This window comes from Setaria italica, chromosome V (genome assembly GCF_000263155.2).
Source record: "Setaria italica strain Yugu1 chromosome V, Setaria_italica_v2.0, whole genome shotgun sequence".
Lineage (NCBI taxonomy): Eukaryota > Viridiplantae > Streptophyta > Magnoliopsida > Poales > Poaceae > Setaria > Setaria italica.
In genome coordinates, this window is record NC_028454.1 from 27330855 (window position 1) to 27351744 (window position 20890).

The window sequence follows — 20890 nt, forward strand, 5'->3', positions numbered from 1 at the left end:
ACATGGCAACAAACTCTTGCAGCGCAATATGAATTGGGACAACCTCATCATTTAAAATACCAATGCGACAAAGGTTACGGGCGTGTTTGGCTTGTTTGCTAGCTGGCCTCGCCTGGCCTTGCCAGCGGCGGAGAGGTGATACGGCTCGCCCGAGTAAGCAAGGGAAAATCTTGCTTTCACGGACACCGATGCAGCTGGCAAGCGATCCAAACCCAGACCTCAGTTGGCTCTCCTTGACCAGCCAGGCGAGGCAAGCCTCGTCAAGAAATCCAAACGCGCCTTGCACTCGCTTGCGACGAGTAATGTTGCCTCGTGTTGTGTCTTCTTCGTAAATAGGATCGGGATGGGAAACAGCTAGTGCGGCGGAGGCATCCGGCACGTACGTCCGCGCGCGCGGGGCATGTGCGCCTTGCGTTGAGCAGCCAGTCACGGGCGAGCGGACAATTCGTGGCCCCGGGACAGGGCGATCGATCGATCCGTCCGGTACCAAGCGCGGCGCGGCCAAGCCTTAGATTTCCAATAAGAACTGGGAGTCGCGGACGGCGTGCGCACCGGCGGATGCATTTGGTCGGCGAGGCGTTCCACGCAGCGGATGGCCGTACGCGTTGGACACCACATATGCAGAGCGCCAGGGACATCTGCTGTGCTGAGAGCCTGAGACTGCTGAATAATCCCCGTCGTGACACTGGCAGGAATAGCTGAGCTTCTCTAGTTCCCTGGCACGCGAGATATACAAGGCCATGTTTAGTTACTCCCAACTTCCAACTTTGACACTATGCAAAAAGAAGATTCCCCATCACATCAAACTTGCGGTACATGTATGGAGTACTAAATGTAGATGAAATTAAAAAGTAATTGTACAGTTTTGTTGTACTTTACGAGACGAATCTTTTGAGCCTAATTAGTTAATATTTGGACAATAATTCACAAATACAAACGAAACGCTACAGTGTGCTACAGTGCTGTAACAGTAATTTGGCACCTCCCAAATTGGCCAACTAAACAAGGCCCAAGTACCCAACCCCCACATGCTCACGTTGGACGCGATGTCCTTGCCCTCCGTGCCGTCGCGGCGTTCACACGCGGCGTCGCCGCGAGATCACTCATGTCATGTGGCCTCTACGCCACCATGATTTGTTTAATCAACCGTCCATCATTTGGCCCCGTTCGATCGTTGACCCACCGCGCGACATCCGTCAATGCCGCCTGCCACGTGTACTACGGATGCTCTACCTGCACGGTGTGGATAATGATGGAACGGGAGAGATGTATAATCTGAGCGGCGGAGCACTCCATCGCCGCGCTAGTGCCTGCTCCGCGCCTACGCCGCGTCTATCTCTGTCATGTGGCTCATCATGTGCGTTCGCATGCGAGGAGATGCCATCGCGCGGCGCAGGGGCCTCTGCTCTTACTTTTATCACCGGCACCGTGCATTCACCACCCCAATCAATGCCGGCCGGTGCGGTGCCGCAGCCGATCGGTGCAGCGCCCAGCAGCGCAGACGTGCAGTGGCATGTGGTGGAGGAGCCAGCCCGCGGGCCTGTGCAGTGCGCAGGCGGTTGCGCTTGCGCCGGAGGAGGGAGGGGGCACCGCGTGACGTCCCGGGCGTTATGAATGGCGTGGCGGGTCACGCAGCGGGGCAGCCGGGCAGGCGCAAGCGCAACGCCGCGGGCAGACACGGACAGGGCGCGCGAAAGCGGGCGGGGTTCGCTGCCGGAACCGGGGAGCACGCCACCGTCACCCGGCACACCTCGCTGTCTGCTTTCGTAGCCACAGCCCACAGCGATGATCAGGCTAATCCTAATAGTTGTGATGTTTCCAAGACAGCCATATAAGTGTGATTTTATAGGATCAAAATAGTATTTAATTTCATGACTTATGAACAATTGGTATAGTTGGTATTCATGTGCAATTGATTTCATCCAGATAAAACTGGTTCCCTCTTTCTTCTTTAGGTCTGTTTGGTTTCAATTGGCAACTTAAAGTTGCTTATTGTAGTTGCTTATTTTTAGCTCTAGGTGTTTGGTTTGGGTTGCTTATCTGATTGCTATTGACATATTTACCCCTGTCATCCCGTTTCTCTCTACCCCTAATAATTACCAAGCTCCTAGTCCTTGGCGCCAGAAGAAGCGGGCAGCGGCGGGCGGCCGGCAGCGGCGGGCGGCCGGCAGCGGCGGCGGGGCGCGAGCGGCGGGCGGGAGCAGCGGTGGGCGGCGCGGAGGCGGGCGGGCGGCGGGCGGGCGGGAGCGGCGGCGGCCGGCGCAGCAGCGGCGGCGGGCGGCGCAGCAGCGGCGACGGGCGGAAGCGGCGCCAGAGTGGTGACGGGAGAGAGGAGAGAGAAAGGGGAGAGAGGAGAGAGAATGAGGGTAGGAGGTGTAAAGTGCCCCATAAGCAACCATAAGCAACCCAAGAGTTGCTTATTTGCTTATGCATAAGCAACTTATAAGCAAAGAGTGATTGGTTCATAAGTAACTTATTTACTTATTTTTAAGTTGCTTATGCATAAGCAACTCAAACCAAACAGGCCCTTAATTTCATGTCATGTCACAAAAAATCCTATATAGCATAATAATTAATGAGAATGAAACCTCATGAAACTCACCATTAGGAATAGCCTTAGGCTAGTCCAGTGGGAGTTTCATAGAGATTTCATATACATTAAATACGGGACACATCAGCATATATGATGACATGGTAAGATAATTATGAAGTGAGAGAGTGAAGTAGTTTTATCAAGATGAAACTACGTATGCACTGTTTTCAAAACTATGAACCTGTTAAAACTTGTATTGTTTCATTCATCAACTCAAATAACTTTCGATGACACGTTATTTTTTTAAACCGCGAGAGTAAAATTTCCAATAGGAATAGCCCTGCTCAACTGATGACGCCGGCCGTTCACAGCTGCTAGGATAGGGAAGCCTGGCGTCTCGTCGCTGCTCTTCAAATTGGGCTTACGGCCAGTGCCCAGTTTTGTGCGAGCACACCTGCGAATTACGCGTCGTGGTTACGCAGATGCCGGGCCTAGATGCGGCAAATCAAATGTACCAGGACAGGGAGAGCCTGCACGGTCGCGTGGCACCAGTTGATCTTTTACGGCAGTAGTACAAACTGCGTAAAGTGAAGGAATCGTGGGTAGGTGGCCGGCGGCGGGCTCTGCAGTCTGCACTACTACCGCCGGACAACGACAAGCGGAGCCTGAGCGGCACGGCCTCCGAGGATGCCGGGCCGTACGGTAAAGCGATGGCCAAAGCAGGGCACCGCGCCAACGTTCTTCCACTCCCTCCGGCGCCCACCAACGTCCCGCTCCTCCCTCGGGCCTCGCCGGGGTAAGCAAGCCGTCCGGTTTTCGAGCCGGAGACTCCCCGTCTCTCACGCAAGCCGGCCGTGACCACGACAAAGAACGGGAGACGGGTGTGGCCTGTGGGGGCAAGACAGGCGGCTGGGCCCCACATCCAGGGCTGCTGCGTGACCCCTCCCTCCACTGACAAAAGTATCATCTTCACCTCACTGGACCGTTAGAAAACTTCCAAGTGACGATACGAGACGAGCTGTGCCTGTTTATGCACTGCACTTGTTGTGCATCTGCACCCTCGCTCCTCGCTCCTGCACCCGCGTTGGTTTCTTTGCTCGACTTTTAACAGCAAACGCCAGCGCAAAGCCAACATTTTTAGGTTACTACTCAAAACACTTTTACAGCCGTTGCAACGACAAAGTACTCGCAAAGCAGTCTAGAGGGCCAGTCTCATAAGCACACTTTTCTTATCTTAACCCAAGCACTTTTACAGGGCCTTTTACAGCCTTCGTCGACCAACCCAACCGCCTTATCCTGATATCCTCTCGCGCACCAAAAGCTACTACTCCAACACTGTCAAGAGAGACAAACCCCGCGCACTGCCCAGCGCTTGCCTTTTCTTTTCTTTTAACAGCATCCAAAGCTCACACTCACTGACATCCTCCGTTAATTATGACTAACAAGGCGGCTCGCTTCTTTTTACCCGCTAATCACCCACTAATTAACTAACCGCGCCGCTCCTGCTGCTCCTCTGCTCCTACGGCGCGGCGCGTTGCTCCTCGCCCTCAGCAAGCTCAGCAGCCCTTGGGCGCGAACCCGACGCGCTGGCCGTCGCCGTCGAACACCACGCGGAACCCCTGCTGCTGGATGTTGCCGATGATGGACACGCCGCCGTCGGTGCCCGCGAACGCGAAGCAGAAGGTGCCCTTGGAATCCACGGGGATCAGGTAGTTCTCGGGGGGCAGGGCCGCCTCTGCGCCGCCCGCGAAGTGCATCGACACCGTGGGGACCTTCACCACCTTGCGCCCGCCCAGGTCGTAGCACGTGTCGAAGAGCGAGAACCCGCTGGGGGAGAGGCGGAGCCCCGCCGCCGCGCCGCGGAACGCGTCGCGGAGCGCGGAGTAGGCGGGCCGGGCGAGGCGGGTCACGGAGGTGCCCGAGTCCACGATGACGCCGCCGCGGCCCGTGGAGGGGTCGAGGCGGAGGTCGGACTCGGCGACGCCCGGGACGCGCGCGCCGCCCACGCTGATGCCCACGAGCTGCACGTAGTAGAAGGTCTCCATGCGCGGGTTGCGGACCATCGGGGTGAAGGACGCCGACGCGGAGGGGCCAACGGCGCCCGGGCCGAAGGTGACGGTGGAGGAGCGGGAGCCCGCCTGGTTGCCGGACGACGCCGACGACGCCGAGGAGGTGCGGTCGACGAGGCAGTAGGAGAAGCTCCGGCCGTAGCGGCGGGAGATCTGGGTCGGGAACGACAGGCTGCCGCGGCCGAGGCCCAGGAGCCCTGCGGCGGCGACGAACAGGCCCTCGTTGTCGTGGCCGCACCCGAGCGCCACGCGCGCCACGCGGGCGCCCCCCGCGAAGGTGAGCGTCTCGGTGGCGAAGTCGCCCGCCGTCACGGACCCGTCGCCGTAGGCCACCTGGTACATGCACGCGCGGCGGCGCAGGTCGCAGCCGCCCGAGTCCAGCCTGCGGCACAGCGGCGCGGCGCAGTCGACGGCGCCGTACGAGCTGGAGCGCCGCGGGTCGAACACCGGGCCCGACTGGTCGTAGCACCGGCGGCACGGGGCGCACTGCAGCCACACCACGTCGCTGCCGGTGTCCAGTACCATCAGCGCCGGCGTGGCGGGGGTGCCCACGCCGATCTTGGTGAAGTACTCGCCGCTCCCCTCCGCGAGCCCGGACACCACCGGCGCCGCGACCCCGCCGCCGCGGCTTGTCCCGTTGGCTGCCGCGCCACCGGCGGCCTCCTTCGAGATCCGCGCCGCCCTCCGCTTGTCCCGCCGCAGCCGGTGCTTGAGCAGCTCGGCCGCGGTGGCGTTCACCGCGAACGCGTCGCGGTGGACCACGCGGAAGCGCACCGCGGCGGCATCCTCCGCTGCGGCGAGACTGCCGCCGAAGACGTCCTCGTCGTCTGCGCCGGTCACAGCCGGGGCGGTGTACGGGTGGGGCGAGAGCGGGGTGGCCACGAAGCTGTGGTACTCCACGGTCTTGGCGAGCGCGGCGGCATTGGAAGCGGCGAGCAGGAGGAGGAGCAGCGCCGCGTGAGGCGCCATGGCTTGCTTTAGTGGAGTCTGGAGTGTGGCCACAGGCCGCTGGCGGTGTATAAGAAGGGAGCGGGGGGAACACACAGGGTGGAGATTAGAAGATTAGCAGCAGGAGACGGCCCAGGGCTGTTGATTAATGGAGCACTAGTGATTAATGAGGCGCATCTCCTGGGGATGTCTCGGCGGGCAGGCCGTGACACGCTGCGCGCCTCGAGGCGGTACGGAATACGGAATAAATGTTTCGGCGCCGCGCAGGCGCAGCGGAGGGGGGCAGGCGGGCGGATGCTGCTGGCTTTGGCCGTTTGGCGACGACGACCCGCTGGTGTGGACACGTTTGTCCAGCCATGTGTACTCGGGTGACTCGTGTCGGCGCACCGCCGCTTCAAACTCAGCACCGTCACCGTGCGATTCCGTTGGGATCAATCAGCTGCTGGAACCAATCTGGTGGTGGACGAGCGAATTCTACTGCTAGGGGTGTCCAGTGTCCTGAAATATAAACCATCGAAGTGGAGGAAAAAAAACAAGGCAAAAGCTGCATCTCACCCATGTGAAATATGACCTTCTCTCACTAGATTTTTTTTTCTCACCGGAATTTGAGCTCCGACGAGATTAGGAGGATCGGGGGTTAGGGTTCTGGAGTTTCCGGGATTAGAGTTTCGGGGTTGGGAACTCACCGGTGATCTTAGAGGGAGGGTCGGCGGCGGAGGCCGGCTCGGCGAAGGTGGCGGTCGCGGGGGCGGTGAGGTACAACGGCGGGGGTGCCGATAGCCAGGCAGTGGTGGAAGGCGGTTGGGCGGTGTCGGGGTGGGGGCGATGTAGTCTACGGCGGTAGCGGCGGTGTCTCCGACGGCGCCAATTGCGGAGAGGGCAGCGGCGGATGGTGGGGGCGGAGAAGGGAGGGGCGGCGGTGGGAGGGCGGGCCGCTCCGACGTTGGTGAGGCAGCGGGAAGGAGGCAACAGGTGGTGTCGGGTGGAGGCGAGCGGATAAGGTGGGGTGTCCGGTGGAGAAGATAAAGGAGGAGGCCGATTCAATCTCGAATCGTATGGTAAAAAATTAAGTGAGGGAGAGTTATTTTCACTTAGGTAAGGGATAGACTGATGAAAAAGAAGGAAAACATAAAGAAGATTCTGAGGTAGGCGGTCGGGTCATGAAATCCTCCGAGTATTTTCCCGACAAGTAGGTGGCCACAAAATTGGCTCTCAATATATTTCGTGCCGTTGCTTTATGATGTCTTTTTTTCAGCTCTTCGTCGTACTACGAGCCTAGCAATGGAATTTAGAAATTCCCACTCCAGTTGGGATTTTCTACTAGTGTGTTTCCGCCTAGTACACTATTAGATTGGCTTCTCCCGAGTAGCAGTAAAACCACCTTTTGTTCCGTCCCTTCTTGGATGAATGGTCATGATGGCAAGGTACTCGTATTTCTTCTATCCAATCCGGATATGAAATGCGCATACCCTGTCTACCTGATTTCTGTTTCATGCTCTCTTTTCCTCTTAGAGTTGCTTGTTAAGCTCATCAGGGCTGGCAGGTAAGATGAACTTGGTCATGCAGTAGAAATGTAGAATGATGTTTAGTTTGCAAAATGGAATGCACCAAGATTTCGAACTAGAACTAATAGCACTATTTTTATTAGGAGGAATAAAGCACATGAATGACTCCTTGGACCAGCTATTAGTTATTTTGAAGAAGCATATTTACTACACCGAACAATCCGCTTTGTCTGCTTAGCCTGTTAATAAAACTTTTACTTGATTTACTCCCCCCAAAGTATTTCAATTAATCCAACCTATTCTTTAATGAGATTTACCTTTCTTATTTCCCCATGTATAAGTTGATGTTTTATCACTTAATAATATTTGCCTTTTTTTTTGTTTTTCTCCATGTACAGGTTGGATTTCAAGCTCAATTTTTGTAGGGTGGCATACGAAATCATGATTTATGTTAGAAAAATGCATTTTAGTGTTTTCATGATTATTTTAACGTTTATTTAATAAACTATATTTTATAATATAAGAGTCACATACTTTATCACTTCACAAATTTTGAAGTTGAAAAACAACTTGCATGCAAAGAAATAAAAACACAAATCTTATTAGGGGAGAAGATTGGACCAATTGGAATAGTATAGAGAAACGGGTGTTCCTAACTATCACTATAAAATTCGTTTTCTCCTATCAATCGATTTTTTGTTTCGGCTCCGCTGGACCACAGCGTTGGTGTTGTTTCGCGGTCCATTAGCAATGCTGACTTGCTGTTTTTTTGCGTGTGGATCGGGCCGGGACTTGCAGGTTGGCCTGGTTCGCACAAAAGCGAGCTGGCAGGCCTGCTAGTGAAGTAGTTGTACTGAATCAAGATGGAGTTGGATCGGCTGCAAGTTGGGCCTCGTCCAGATGATAGTAAAAAGAGCCAGCTGGGCTTACTTCATGGCTTGGACCAAGGAAGTGGTCAAGATGTAATATATTTGTCTGTTCCATTTTTTGTATTTTGAAATATTGGTCTGAGTATTCTTTGTCAATATTCTATGTTAAGTGTAATATCTTTTTTTTAATTTTTTGCATTTTTATGTAGGGTGTATTCTCTTTGGCTCAGATCAAATAAAATTGAAGAATTTGTATTATTTTGTAAGTCCAAGATATTTGTGAGGTGAAATGCAATGGCAACATCTTATTGTTCTTGTTTTGTTTGAATCATCCGTGGACTTTCCTAAAGTCGCTTTTTGTAGAGGTGAAATGTATGTTTCTTTTGTTTTTCTTTTTTCTATATGGTTGGTTTGTAGGCTGATTGTTGTTATGTTTTGTCCTTTATTTTTTTTTGTTTCCGTCCATTTATGCACATATATGATTTTTTAGTTTTGCATCCACCACGGACCGCCAAGTTTCTCATGGAGGCATGGCGCTTCTCTTGGTCAGCCAGGTTGCATCATCCTGAAACTCATCAAAACTCAGATGCACGGCTACCGCCAGAATTTGGGTTAGAATATTGTATCCTTATTTGGAACATCTTCCCTATTGCCTATATTCCTAGAACAATTTTTCTATTTGATCAAAAAATATTTAGGTGTCTTATTAGGATGCAGTTTGTAACCATGCCAAATTCATATCTCTTGTAGTTGTAAAAATAATACATTTCATATTTCTATTTTTTTACCTTGTTGTATTTTCTTTTTATGTTTGGGGTAATATCTTTGGCTCTAATGGAAGATTATGTATTGTTTTGTAAGCCCAAATGTGTGTATGTGAGTCAAATACATTATTGCTAATGATGAATTTTTGTATTGTGTTGTGATAGTAAAATAGATCAAATTAAAGGGTATAATCTCTTTTTTACCTCAGATGAAATTAACATTATGTTCTTGTGATATTAATTTGTATTTGTGGACCAAGCGTAGCTTAATTGATTAGATTCTTTATGTTGGAACGTATCCACCCTGGTTTAGCATGGGTGGTCATATTTTTTCTGGATTTAATTTAGGAATTAACGAAACTACGCTTTCGGTGTGAGCAACATGCATGTCGACATTGATGTGCCATGCTCATAGGGTAGGGTTTACGTGCATGTATCTATAAGGTGAGTACGCGTGCGTGTTCTGGGATTGAAAAATATAGATTTTTCTTTCTTGAACCAGAGATAATATTATTTTAACTGTTATAATGGCTCTATTTACTTTTTCTAGTTTGGTTGACGCGCTGGTCGACGAATGGCACTGGGACCTGCCCACCGGTCAGCCCAATGTTGAACTGGCTGCGGGAGATAAACAGGAAGATCTTAGGGCAACTCTAAGAATCTTCTAAAAAAATTCTTCCCTAAAACTATATATTTGGAGCTCTACTAAATTTTTTCCCCAAATCATGTCATCCCGTAGTAGATCCCCAATAATAAACTCTTCAATATTTTAAAACTTATCGCATCAGCACGCATGGACCCAAAGTCAGCCAAATTTTATCTTCTTTCATTTTGTTCTCTCATTTTTTTATTCACAGCCATTCTTTCTTTCTTATCCGCTCCCTTCCTTTATCTTTTTCGTATGCCACCGTTGCTATCCACGCGATATGGCATCTCTGCCACCGCTGGTGTCGTTGCTCCACCACCGCCACAGTGCGCCGCAACAGTTGCTCATCTGCCGTTGCTCATTTGCGCTGTGGCTTCTCCGCACAGGAGATGTTTCGACCTCACCTCCGCACACTCATCTCCGCTACTACGACCCCGCCACCGCACCGTCTATCTCCACACAGCTCCAACCCCACCGCCGTGCCGAATCGATCTCGCCGCTCCTTCGCCTTGGCTTGGGGTTGCTCAACCGCACGCCTCGCCGCTGATTGCCTTGCCGTCCGTCCTGCGCAGGCTCACATCCGACCCTGAACTCGCTCCGGTAAGGTACGTGCCTAGGCTGAGGGTAGCACCGGCCTTTAGCTTCTCCCCTCGCTAACAAAGGACAACACCTGGGGCATCTTCCCACCGCCGCGTTGTACTTGCCTCGGCCGGACGGGAGCAGTTGACCGTGGCAGCTGCATTTGCATCCCTCTCACCACCGCTACCACAGACCTTGCCGCCTCCCACGAACTGGCGTGAGCGGGCAAAATGAGACGAGTTCCTCCATGGGAAAGGATGAATCGCGCGGGAAGGATTGCCTACGGGTGATTGGAGGAGAGACGCTGCCCGCAAAAATACGTCACAAGGAAGTCAGAATTAGAGTCTTCGTATTTTTCGACGAGGAAGGGACTGTTGGAGCGGCAATTTTTCGTTTTTCTCCCTAAACATATTTTCAGGACGTTTTGTGGAGATTTTTGGAGTGGCTCTTAGTCCAGTAGTAGACCGGACGGTAGGTAACTCGGGCAACGGCTCTTTTCATTTCCCTATGATGCATGTAAATGAGGGGATCTGCTATTTTATTCGGGTGATTCTGTTACCTGTTTTCAGTCAATTTTTCCACGTCTGGTGATGTGTCGAATCCGATTGATTTTTTTGTTTCTTGTCACTCGATCTTTCTCTACTGCCCATTGCTACGTGGCTTCACCCTGTTGGTGTAAAAATGTACTGACAGCATCCTAGATTTTACTCGATTGTTACATCGTCATTCCATAGAGAAATAAGGAGTATGAGTCAATACTTCTTTACCAAACAACCTTTTCTTTCTATTCTGCAAATATCTAATTCTTAGTTTCTTGGTGCAAGAAGCTGGCCCAGGTTTTCTCCAGGGCCCGTCACGCCGCCACTCGTCGTCCTCTCCGCAACCGCAAGCGAGATCTGATCTGCTACCGTCTCAAAACCCCACTATTTCTCCAGGGCCAAAAACCCTCCACCCCGACCGCCGCTATGGAGGCCGCTGGCGACGAAGAAGGTCCGACGACGTACGGCCAGATCGAGCAGTTCTTGAACTCGTTGGAGGGCCTGACTGCGCAGCAGCGCATCGATTGCATCGTCGCGTTCCTCATCTCCTTCCTCCCTCCGCCCTTAGTCCCCGCCCCCGAGGTCGTGGGCGACGACTCCGACGATGAGAGCTTCTCCCTCACCTCCTCCGACTCCGAGGCCTCCGATGCCGGCGCGGACCCGGCCGCGTTCCACCCGGTGGCGCTCGGCGACGGTGAGGACCACATCAGCCGCCTCCCGGACGTGCTCCTCTCCAACATCATCTCCCGCCTCGCCACCCAGGAGGCCGAGCGCACCGTCGTCCTCTCCACGCGCTGGCGCGGCGTGTGGGCCACGACCCCGCTCCTCATCGACGACGCCCACCTCGTCGGTGCATACGGGCCCCACGACATCCCCATCGTGCGCGCCGTGTCGCGCTGCGTGGCCGCGCACCCCGGCCCCGTCCGCGGCGTGCGCCTCACCGGCCTCTCCTTCTCCCACGAGTACTCTCTCCGGTGCCTGGTTGCGGACCTCGCCAACAAGGACGTCCAGGACCTCATCCTCTTCAACCGCCCGTGGCCGCTCAACATGCCGCTCCCCGAAGACATCCTCCGCTGCGCCTCCCTTGAGCGCCTCTACCTTGGCGTGTGGCAATTCCCGAAGATCAACAGTGCACACCCGCCCTGTTCGACAAACTCCGCGAGCTCGGCCTCTTCCACTGCATGGTCCGCGATGAAGAAGTTGATGCCATGCTCGCGCTCTGCCCGAAGCTGGAGATCCTCTCCATCGTCATGTCGTTCGGTTCGCCGTCACGCCTCCGCATTGTGTCCCGCAGCCTCCAAGTTGTGGCGGATTGGGAATCCACCTTGGACGAGGTCGTCGTCCACGACGCTCCCTGCCTCGAGCGGCTGATCTTCCAGACCATTGACACAAGGAGGTCCATCAAGATTGTTGGCGCGCCCAGGCTGCAGGTGCTGGGGTTCCTCGACCTCAACCTACATGAGCTTGAGATTGGAGGCATTGCAATCAAGGTAACTGTGTTGTGACTCCTGTATCCTGCACATGGCATTCATTCCATGATCTCTGACTGATTGTATATGCTGTGTTTACCTAAATGGCAGGCCGGAATGATTGTGAGGGCCAGGGCCATGGTTCCAAGCCTGAAGGTACTGGCAGTCATAGTTCGTTTCGCATGCAACCAGGAGGCCAAGATGCTGCCCACCCTACTCAAATGCTTCCCTTGCCTGGAGACGCTGCATATCCTGGTAATGGTTGAAGTCAAGTCACACCATAGCAGTTTGGGATTGATTAATAATAGATACGACTATACGAGCTTATTCTAGGATCAGCAGTACTTGCTTTGCAAGATTGAAATGCTGCTAACGTATCTTCTGTTCCATTTCAGCCTGTTCCATCTGACTCCGTTAACAGCACCCATAACCTTGAGTTCTGGGAATCCCTGGGTTCTTGTGAGTCCTTGAGTTGCATCTGAAGACGCTCATGGTTCATGGGTGCCTGGTGCAGAACAACGAGATTGGGTTCCTGCAGTATGTTATCAGAGAGGGAAAGGCGCTCAAGGCCGTGTGCCTTGCTCCGTCACCTAATAACAAGGTGGCGATTGACATGGTCTCAGCTAAATTTGGTAAGAACAATGCAGCATCAGGTGGTGGAAGCAGTACTGACATTTCCCTTGCCAAGATCAATGGCTGGATCTTTCAAAATGCAATCGATATGTCAGTGGATGACCCCTTCTCTGTGGACGACGTGGTACTTTCGTGTTTCTGATGCTCCTTGTTCGGATTTATCATCCCATATTCATAGACCTGCGGTGCTAATTGCTAAGGAATTTATAATTTTATTCTACTTATTAGGAGATTGTGGTGGATTCGATGTTCATTAAAGAAAAGAATTGATCATGGAGAACACTTAGACATGGATGTCTGAATCTGAAAGCCAGTTTAATGCATATGATTCTGAGTTGTGGTCTTGGGGTTCTATTGAGAGACAAATTATTATTACCTTTTCTGTATGTTGGTTTGGGCATGTTTGCCTGCTAAGTAATTATATGCGCATAATCTGTTTGAAACTGTTATTTGCATGGATGCCATTTCCAGGTAGCTCTTTTGCTACTAATTTGACCAATTAGCTAGTTCCTGAAATGCATTATTACATTTTTTTTACATATTTCACAAATCTTCCATCATGAGGTTGAATGAAAGAATCCACTGAGAACATTTGTAGACAGTCACATAGAGAGTCATTATGTTTGAAGGGAAGAGGGTGCAAGGTGGGATATTTCTTAGTAATTTGTTTTATCTAATGTTTCTATTTGATATACTGCATTGCTCTGGTGCACTACTTTAATGCAGGGGAAAATATCACTTATACGTCTGGTCTTTAATCAAATTCTATTTCCATGTTACCCTGTCTGCTCTCGTATAATTAGGCACGCTCAAGTTTATTAGGGTGAGACCTGACATAGGATTGCTGGCACGGTGTAGCAGGGGCTGATATGGTCATGCCGTACAAATAGTAGCTTTGTTCCTAAGTTCTCTTTTAATTACTTCCTGATTAATTCGGTGGCGTGTGTTACTTTCTTTTATGCTTTGCCAATTAAATTGGCGTTTTTCTCTCTGACAGTGCCAAGGTCAGGTAACAATGAAAAATATAGGCTTCCAGCAATGAAGCGGTGGGTTCTGTAATGGAGTGTGGAGGGAGAAGAGCGGTGGGTTCTGTAATGGAGTGTGGAGGGAGAAGAGCGGAACATGCTCACAGTATTCCCAAGTACAAGAATGTCTCCGTTCGTTCAAAGTACAAGAATGTCTGCACACATGATTGTTGCCATCTATGTTTCTTCAAAGTTTGAACAGTTATTCCTTCTGTTCTCAAATATATGGTTGAATTAATTTGATTGTCCTAGACATCATATATCTAAGGACGGAGGTAGTATTTGATATAGAAAGAACATAGATCTTAGTTTATCATGTTGCTTTGTCTTTAAAATTTCAGTGTTTGAGATCAACTGTTTATACTCAAAACACAATTGATGGTTGCGAGAATTTCAACTCCAAAGCTCCAGGTATAAATATATAATGCAAAACGTTTCTTTAGTTCCATGTACTGTTATTTCTATAATTCTTTCGTTTACTGTTCTGAAGTTGGAGTTTGTCAGGACTATGAATGGTGGTGCGACTGTAATAATGAATAGAATGATGAATCTAGCTATAAACATAATAGCCAATATAATTGTTACTTTGATGTTCAGTTCTGGACATCCTATGGAAGTTGAATTCTATTCCTTGCCTTTGCAAAGACATCCAATTCTATGCATTATATATGAATGATGGGCCCAAACCTAATATCTCCGCCTTTCTTCCAAAATGTTCTGTTGTGATATCAAGCGCACAAGCGGAAGCGATTCTGTTTTGAATCGATAGGACCGGGGGCCAGAGAGAGCACGGCCACACGAGAGACACGAGATTTGGTAACGGAGTTCGGCCGAGGCCTACATCTCCGAGACATGCTTACACCCCCCTGCAGCGACACCGGCCAAGCCGGACGGCGCCCCCGCAAGCCTTTCTCTCTGTGCTTCTCTTTCTTGTGGTTGTGTTGGTTACAAGGGTGGCCCTGGCTCTCTCCTTTTATAGAGAGGTCAGGTACAAGTCTACCACCAACTCTACTCTCTACTACCAATTACAACATGAAGTCTATGTAACCCCTTTAGTACAAAATAAATATTCGACACATTTACAACATGTTCCCTTCCTGTGCTTTGCGTGTTGGATGGATGTTGACATGCTGTACTATGAAATGTGATGGGAAGTGACCTTGTTCTTGTTGAATTTGTCCTAGGCTAATTTCGAAACAAGTTTATTTTTCTCACACCACATTACATACTTGTCACCCTTTCTAAGTCAAACGTGGATCCGTCATTATCTTGTTGCATGATTGATGTAGAGATCAAAGTTAATTCAATCCATAAAATCTGGCAATATGTTGTGACATATATTAACATTTATAAAACAGAAGCTCAGTCTACATTTTGCAATGATTATGATGATTGATGTCGAATTGAATTTCTTCGGAAGATTAGTCTGATAGTACCGTATAAGTTTGTGCCTGAATGTCTAGGAGCTGTTGTATTTGCGCAGCATTTTCATTCTGGTCATTTGTTTATCTTCTGAACGTTATTTTACTTTTCCCCATTCAATTTTGTGGTCCGATGTGGATCCTACGCTGTGTTATGAGGGCATGTTTAGTCTGGTACCAATGTTGCCACCAAGTAGCCAGGACAAATTTTTGCCAACTTTGGCATAATTCAAGTTTTGGTATCCAACCAAAGTTTGGTCAAAAGTGCCAAATTTTGGCTAGGCTACCTTTGGCACATTGGGGTGACACACCAAAACACCCAAGCGCACCCTGAGTGAGTACTCACGCCTGCAAAAATACCGCATAACAATACCTCAATTTCCACTTTAAATCAGCTTATTCAAACGCAGACTCCCTGCTTTGTATGTTGTACAGAGAGTGCTTTGTTCAGATTGGTAAGAGAAGAAGTGTGTATGGACGCTTTGTTCAGGATTGCAGGCCTCAGGTACACGTGAGATGTTATTATGTTGTAATAATAATAATTCATCAAAGTTCCACGAGCCCTAAGCCGCTCTGTATTTAGCAGGACGATCAATCATCGCAATGCCCACCACTTCTCCTTGCGGACCTCCTCCTCCTCCTCCTTGGCTCACGGAGCTCCTCGATCGTGTCGCCCTGATCTGCTTCTGCTCCAAAGCCGCCGTCTTGCATTGCATCAGGTGTGCCCAGGTACCAGGCGGCCTGTTCATCCATGATCTCTAGCATTCCAGCAGCATTGTTACTGGCGGGCATAATTGCAGAAGCTGAAGTCGAGGGCGTCGGCATAAGTGCTTGCGGGAAAACGTCGGCATCCATGATCTTCTGCATCCATCTTGTTCGTCGGCTCCGGCGGGGCCATCGTGTCGTGGAGGTGGCTGAGCCTGGCTATCATTACGTGGAACCTATGAAGAATATAGTAGGCATGAGCTTAGTCGAGGTACAGCTGGAACTGTAATCCGAACTGCTGTTTGACTCGATAAGCTCGCATCGTCATTCTTCAAGCTGCTAGTTTTCCGTCAAGGAACGCTGCTGTCTCGCACTCTCGCTGCATTGGCAGCTTGGCATACATAATGGCGTGTCACGGCAGCAGAACTGGAACGGCAATGCTCGTGAATCTGCCACGCTGCTCCTTTCGGCCATTACGTCGTGGCCTCTGCAAGCGCGATCGGCCGGCTGCTGGCCTGTGGAAATTTGGAATGGTGAATTAGCTTTCGTTAAACGTAGCGTCTACTGCATGGGAAACTCAACGAGAAAAACATAGTATCATCTCACGCGCAGCAGCTGAGCACTGCAATCTGCTCAAAGTGTTTATATCTTTCTTATCTTTCAGGTTTGTACATTTTGTGGTTACTCTGTGTAAAAACATTCAGAGTGGCATGTGAATTAAGTATCAACGAAAATAACATGATACCTGATGCTGCTTCACAGATGTGTCATTCCAAGCTGCCGCAGCATGTCGTATAGGCGTGAGTACTCATAACAGAGTTGCAAGATCGACATACTCTGCGCTTACATAGAGGGGAAATTGAGAGGGGTAAAAGGTTAAAAGAATGATGCTGTGAAGATAAGCAAATCACCAAGTATTACTGTGCATTTCTCTAGCGTTCAAAACACTCTTTGCAGTGCTATGTTAGATCATCATGAGAATGTTAGCCGCAAAGACAATAGCTCCTTAGGCGGCATTCAGGTGCAAAAGGCAGATCTCACCCCATCAAACACATACATGCCTAACTGTACGAGAACAGGCAGGGTAACATATGGAAAATAGAAGTTGATGAAAGGGCAGATGCACAATTTATATCAATCTTTTCCCTGCATAAAAGTAGTGCAGCTGAGCAGTTCAGAATGTCTCAAATAAAAAAAAAAACATGTAAAACAAATGCTAAGACATCCCACCGCACATCGTCTTTTTCTAACAAACACATACATGATACATGGTTTAGTCTCTTTGTACTGTCTACAAATGTTTATCAAGCAAACTTGCTGAATAAAGTGTACCGTGCGGTCCAACAGTCACTATTTTCCTTCTAAAGCATTGCTCAAGCTTAGAACCAACTGAAATTTGAAGATGAAATACAAAGAAACAAGTAAAATAATAACTTGATGCTCTGATCCTACTGCTTCTGGTTGTCAATAGTTCCACCAAAGTCTCCGAGCAATCTCAACAGGTGAGCTAATACAATAGTATAGAAATCGATCAAATGTAAAAATAAACATAAACTGCTACGGTACACCATGTCCACAAACACCAACAAGGCTGCAGTTAAAACTAGGGTGAGGGGACCATCCATTCTAGAAATGGTCATGTTATCATGACCTTCTAAAAACTAAATTTTTGTTGGACAGGTAAGAAATAAATGAATCAGTTTTCTACCCCAGTTCTTACCGAGTTATCAAGCAATAGAGCATCCAGTGAGCATCGAATCGACTACAATCAGTACACCGCATGCTCAATAATCATTACACCATATACCAAAAAAAAACTTGAGATGGAATCCTATAACATAAGCACGAAAATGTTCAAAATTTATACACAAAGTTGTAAAATGATGTTAATAGAGAAGATAACATTAGATGTCTAATTCCTTCAAAATTGCAAATCATGAACAAGGGGTATCATAGAATGGTTTGGTTGCAAAGAAAAGAAGATTCGAACCATATGATACGATTTTATCATTTCCCTGGCATGTGGCAACTACCCAACAGATCAACAGAATCCAGCAGAACCTGACTGGTGAAAACTTAACACATCAGAACAAAAAAGATTCTCCAATTTGGGCTAGTAAATGTACATTTCTCACACATAGCAGAATAACAGCACCTTCCATAGATTAAGGTTCAGAACAGATGTTTCAATTGATTCTTTCATGATTTCATCCAAACTGATGATAGAAGACTAGTAAAGTATATAAACAGATGTATCAATGACTTTCAGGAACTAGCTAATTGGTCAAACCAGTAGCAAAAGAACTTGCTGGAAATGGCATCCATACAAATAGGAGTTTCAGATAGATTACGCACATATAAGCCAAAACCAACATGCAGAAAAGGCACTTGCCTAACTCAGAATATTAATTTGTCTTTCAATAAAACCACCACATAATAGTATGCATTAAACTGGCTTTCAGACATGACATCCATGTCCAAGTTTCTCTCTGTGCTGAATTCACCACGACCTCCTGAATAACTCGAATAAAATTACAAAATACTTAGCAATTAGCACCACAGATCTCTTAAAGTGTGACATTAAAGCACCAGCAGCAGCATCAGAAACACGAAACTAGCACGTCATCCACACAGAAAGGGTTGTCCAATGTCATATCAATGGCATTTTGGAAGATGAAGCGCCCATCAACTCTGGCATGGAAAATGTCATCACTGCTTGCACCCTCACCAAAGGAAGCTAAGACCAAATCAATCGCAACCATGTTCTTAGGTGATGGATCAACACCAACAGCCTTGAGTGCCTTTCCCTCTCTGATAATGTACTGCAGGAACCCAATCTCGTTGTTATGCACCAGGCACCCATGAACCATGACTGTCTTCAGATGTGACTCAAGGCGCTCGCAAGAACCCAGGGATTCCCAGAACTCAAGGTCATGGTCACTGCTAACGGACTCAGATGGAATGGCCTGAAATGGAGCAGAACAGTGTCAGCAGTATTTCAATCCGAAAATTACAAATCAAGTACTGCTAAGATACAATACAAGATGCTTAGACGCGAATATTCAAAGAGAGAGAATGTTTTTACATCATTTAACACTCGTATGAAAGTTAATCCCTACAATCTAAACTGAGTGTTTAAATAGGCTCAACCACCTTATTAGCATACATTAACAAAACCGGCCCAAACTTAAGCATCTTATCCACCGTTTAAGCACAAGTGCAAATGACGTGGCAAAAAACGCGTTTTTTAGCTAAGCACCTCCTCTAAGCACCATGTACATGCTCTAACCCTAGAACGAGATGGTATATGTATATATATTAATTAATCCTGAATTGAGATGAGTTACTGTAATCAACAGCTATAGGTGTAACTTGACTTCAGCCATTACCAGGACATGCAGCGCCTCTAAGCGAGGAAAGCATTTAAGCAAGGTGGGCAGCATCTTGGCCTCCTGGTTGCGTACGAAGTGAACTGTGACAGCCAGTATCTTCAAGCTTGGAACTGTGGCCCTGTCCTTCATGTTCATCCTGGCCTGCCATTTTTTGGTAACACAGTATTATACAATCTGGTTAGTGGTCACAAATCAGGTGATGAATGCCATGTGCAGAACACTGAGTCAAAAACTCACAATTGACACAGTTACCTTGATTGGAATGCCACCAATCTCAAGCTCATGTAGGTTGAGGTCGAGGAACCCGAGAACCTCCAGCCTGGGCGCGCCAACTATCTTGATGGGCATCCTTGTCTCCATGGTCTGTAAGATCAGCCGCTCAAGGCAGGGAGCATCTTGGAGGACGACCTCGTGCAAAGTGGATTTCCAATCCACCGCGACCTGGAGGCTGCGGGACACGATGCAGAGGCGTGACGGCGAGCCGTACGACATCACGATGGAGAGTATCTCTAGCTTCGGGCAGTGTGCGAGCAGGGCGTTAATTCTTCATCGCGGACAATGCAGTGGAAGAGGCCGAGCTCGCGGAGCTTGTCGAACAAGGGTGGGTGTGCACTGGTTATCTTCGGGAACTGCCACACGCCAAGGTAGAGGCGCTCAAGGGAGGCGCAGCGGAGGATGTCTTTGGGGAGCGGCATGTTGAGCGGCCACGGGCGGTTGAAGAGGATGAGGTCCTGGATGTCCTTGTCGGCGAGGTCCGCAACCAGGCGCCGGAGCGAGTACTCGTGGGAGTAGAAGGAGACGCGGGTGACGCGGACGCCGCTGACGGGGCCGGGGTGCGCGGCCACGCAGCGCGACACGGCGCGCATGATGGGGATGTCGTTGAGTCCGTCGGCGCCGACGAGGTGGGCGTCGTCGATGAGGAGCGGGGTCGCGGCCCACACGCCGTGCCAGCGCGTGGAGAGGACGACGGTGCGCGCGGCCTCCTGGGTGGCGAGGCGGGAGATGATGTTGGAGAGGAGCGCGTCCGGGAGGCGGCTGATGTGGTCCTCACCGTCGCTGAGCGCCGCCGGGTGGAACGAGGCCAGGTCCGCGCCGGCATCGGAGGTCTCGGAGTCGGAGGAGGTGAGGGAGAAGCTCTCATCGTCGGAGTCGTCGCCGGCGACCTCGGGGGCGGGGACTAAGGGCGGAGGGAGGAAGGAGATGAGGAACGCGACGATGCAATCGATGCGCTGCTGCGCGGTCGGTCCCTCCATGGAATTGAAGTACTGCTCGATCTGGCCGTACGTCATGGGTCCTCCGCCTTCGCCGCCGGCGTCGATGGCGGCGCTCGGAGTAGGGTTTTGGCCTGGGACCCGGGGGAATGGGGACGGGGGTTTGGAAGACGGTAGCGACGCTTGCGAGATGGGGGGCGGCCACTGTACTGGCCAGTGTGGTGGGCAGTGGCTTGATGGTCTGTTTGGTTATGGGCCCAGAAGGAAGTTGCCTGGGCCTTGAACTGATCTGGGCCCCTTATACCTCTAGCCAGCTCCATGCACCACTCAATTTAAATCCTAACAACCAAAAAGAAATTAAGCATTGAATATTTGAAAAATTGTAAAAGATGTACCCTCCAGTTTCAAATTATAGGTTATTTTAAATTTTCTAGATGCATAACTTTTACTCTATCCGTTTTAAATTATAGATCATTTTGTTTTATTAGGTACATGATTTTTTTATGTACCTAAGTTATGTCAAGATGCATAGTAAAATTTATGTATATAGAAAGATCAAAACGACTTATAATTTTTGTAACT

At 49.7% G+C, this 20890-nt stretch overlaps 2 protein-coding genes and 1 pseudogene across 2 annotated transcripts; 1 reads left to right on the plus strand and 2 right to left on the minus strand.

Moving 5' to 3' along the window:
* Window positions 1-3732: 3732 nt before the first annotated feature.
* On the minus strand, window positions 3733-5670 carry LOC101764896 (aspartyl protease family protein 2). The gene has a single exon (XM_004969019.3). It carries the CDS (start codon window positions 5569-5571, stop codon window positions 4090-4092), a length of 1482 nt encoding a protein of 493 aa, XP_004969076.1. The 5' UTR covers window positions 5572-5670; the 3' UTR covers window positions 3733-4089.
* Window positions 5671-10878: 5208 nt separating this feature from the next.
* LOC101786491 (F-box/LRR-repeat protein At1g06630-like) lies at window positions 10879-14119 on the plus strand. The gene is given in 8 exon segments (XM_022826687.1): window positions 10879-11586; window positions 11589-11948; window positions 12033-12182; window positions 12317-12383; window positions 12386-12678; window positions 13552-13563; window positions 13921-13990; window positions 14070-14119. Coding segments are annotated over 8 exon segments (1710 nt in total).
* Window positions 14120-18305: 4186 nt separating this feature from the next.
* On the minus strand, window positions 18306-20628 carry LOC101786881 (annotated as a pseudogene).
* Between the last annotated feature and the right edge of the window lie 262 nt (window positions 20629-20890).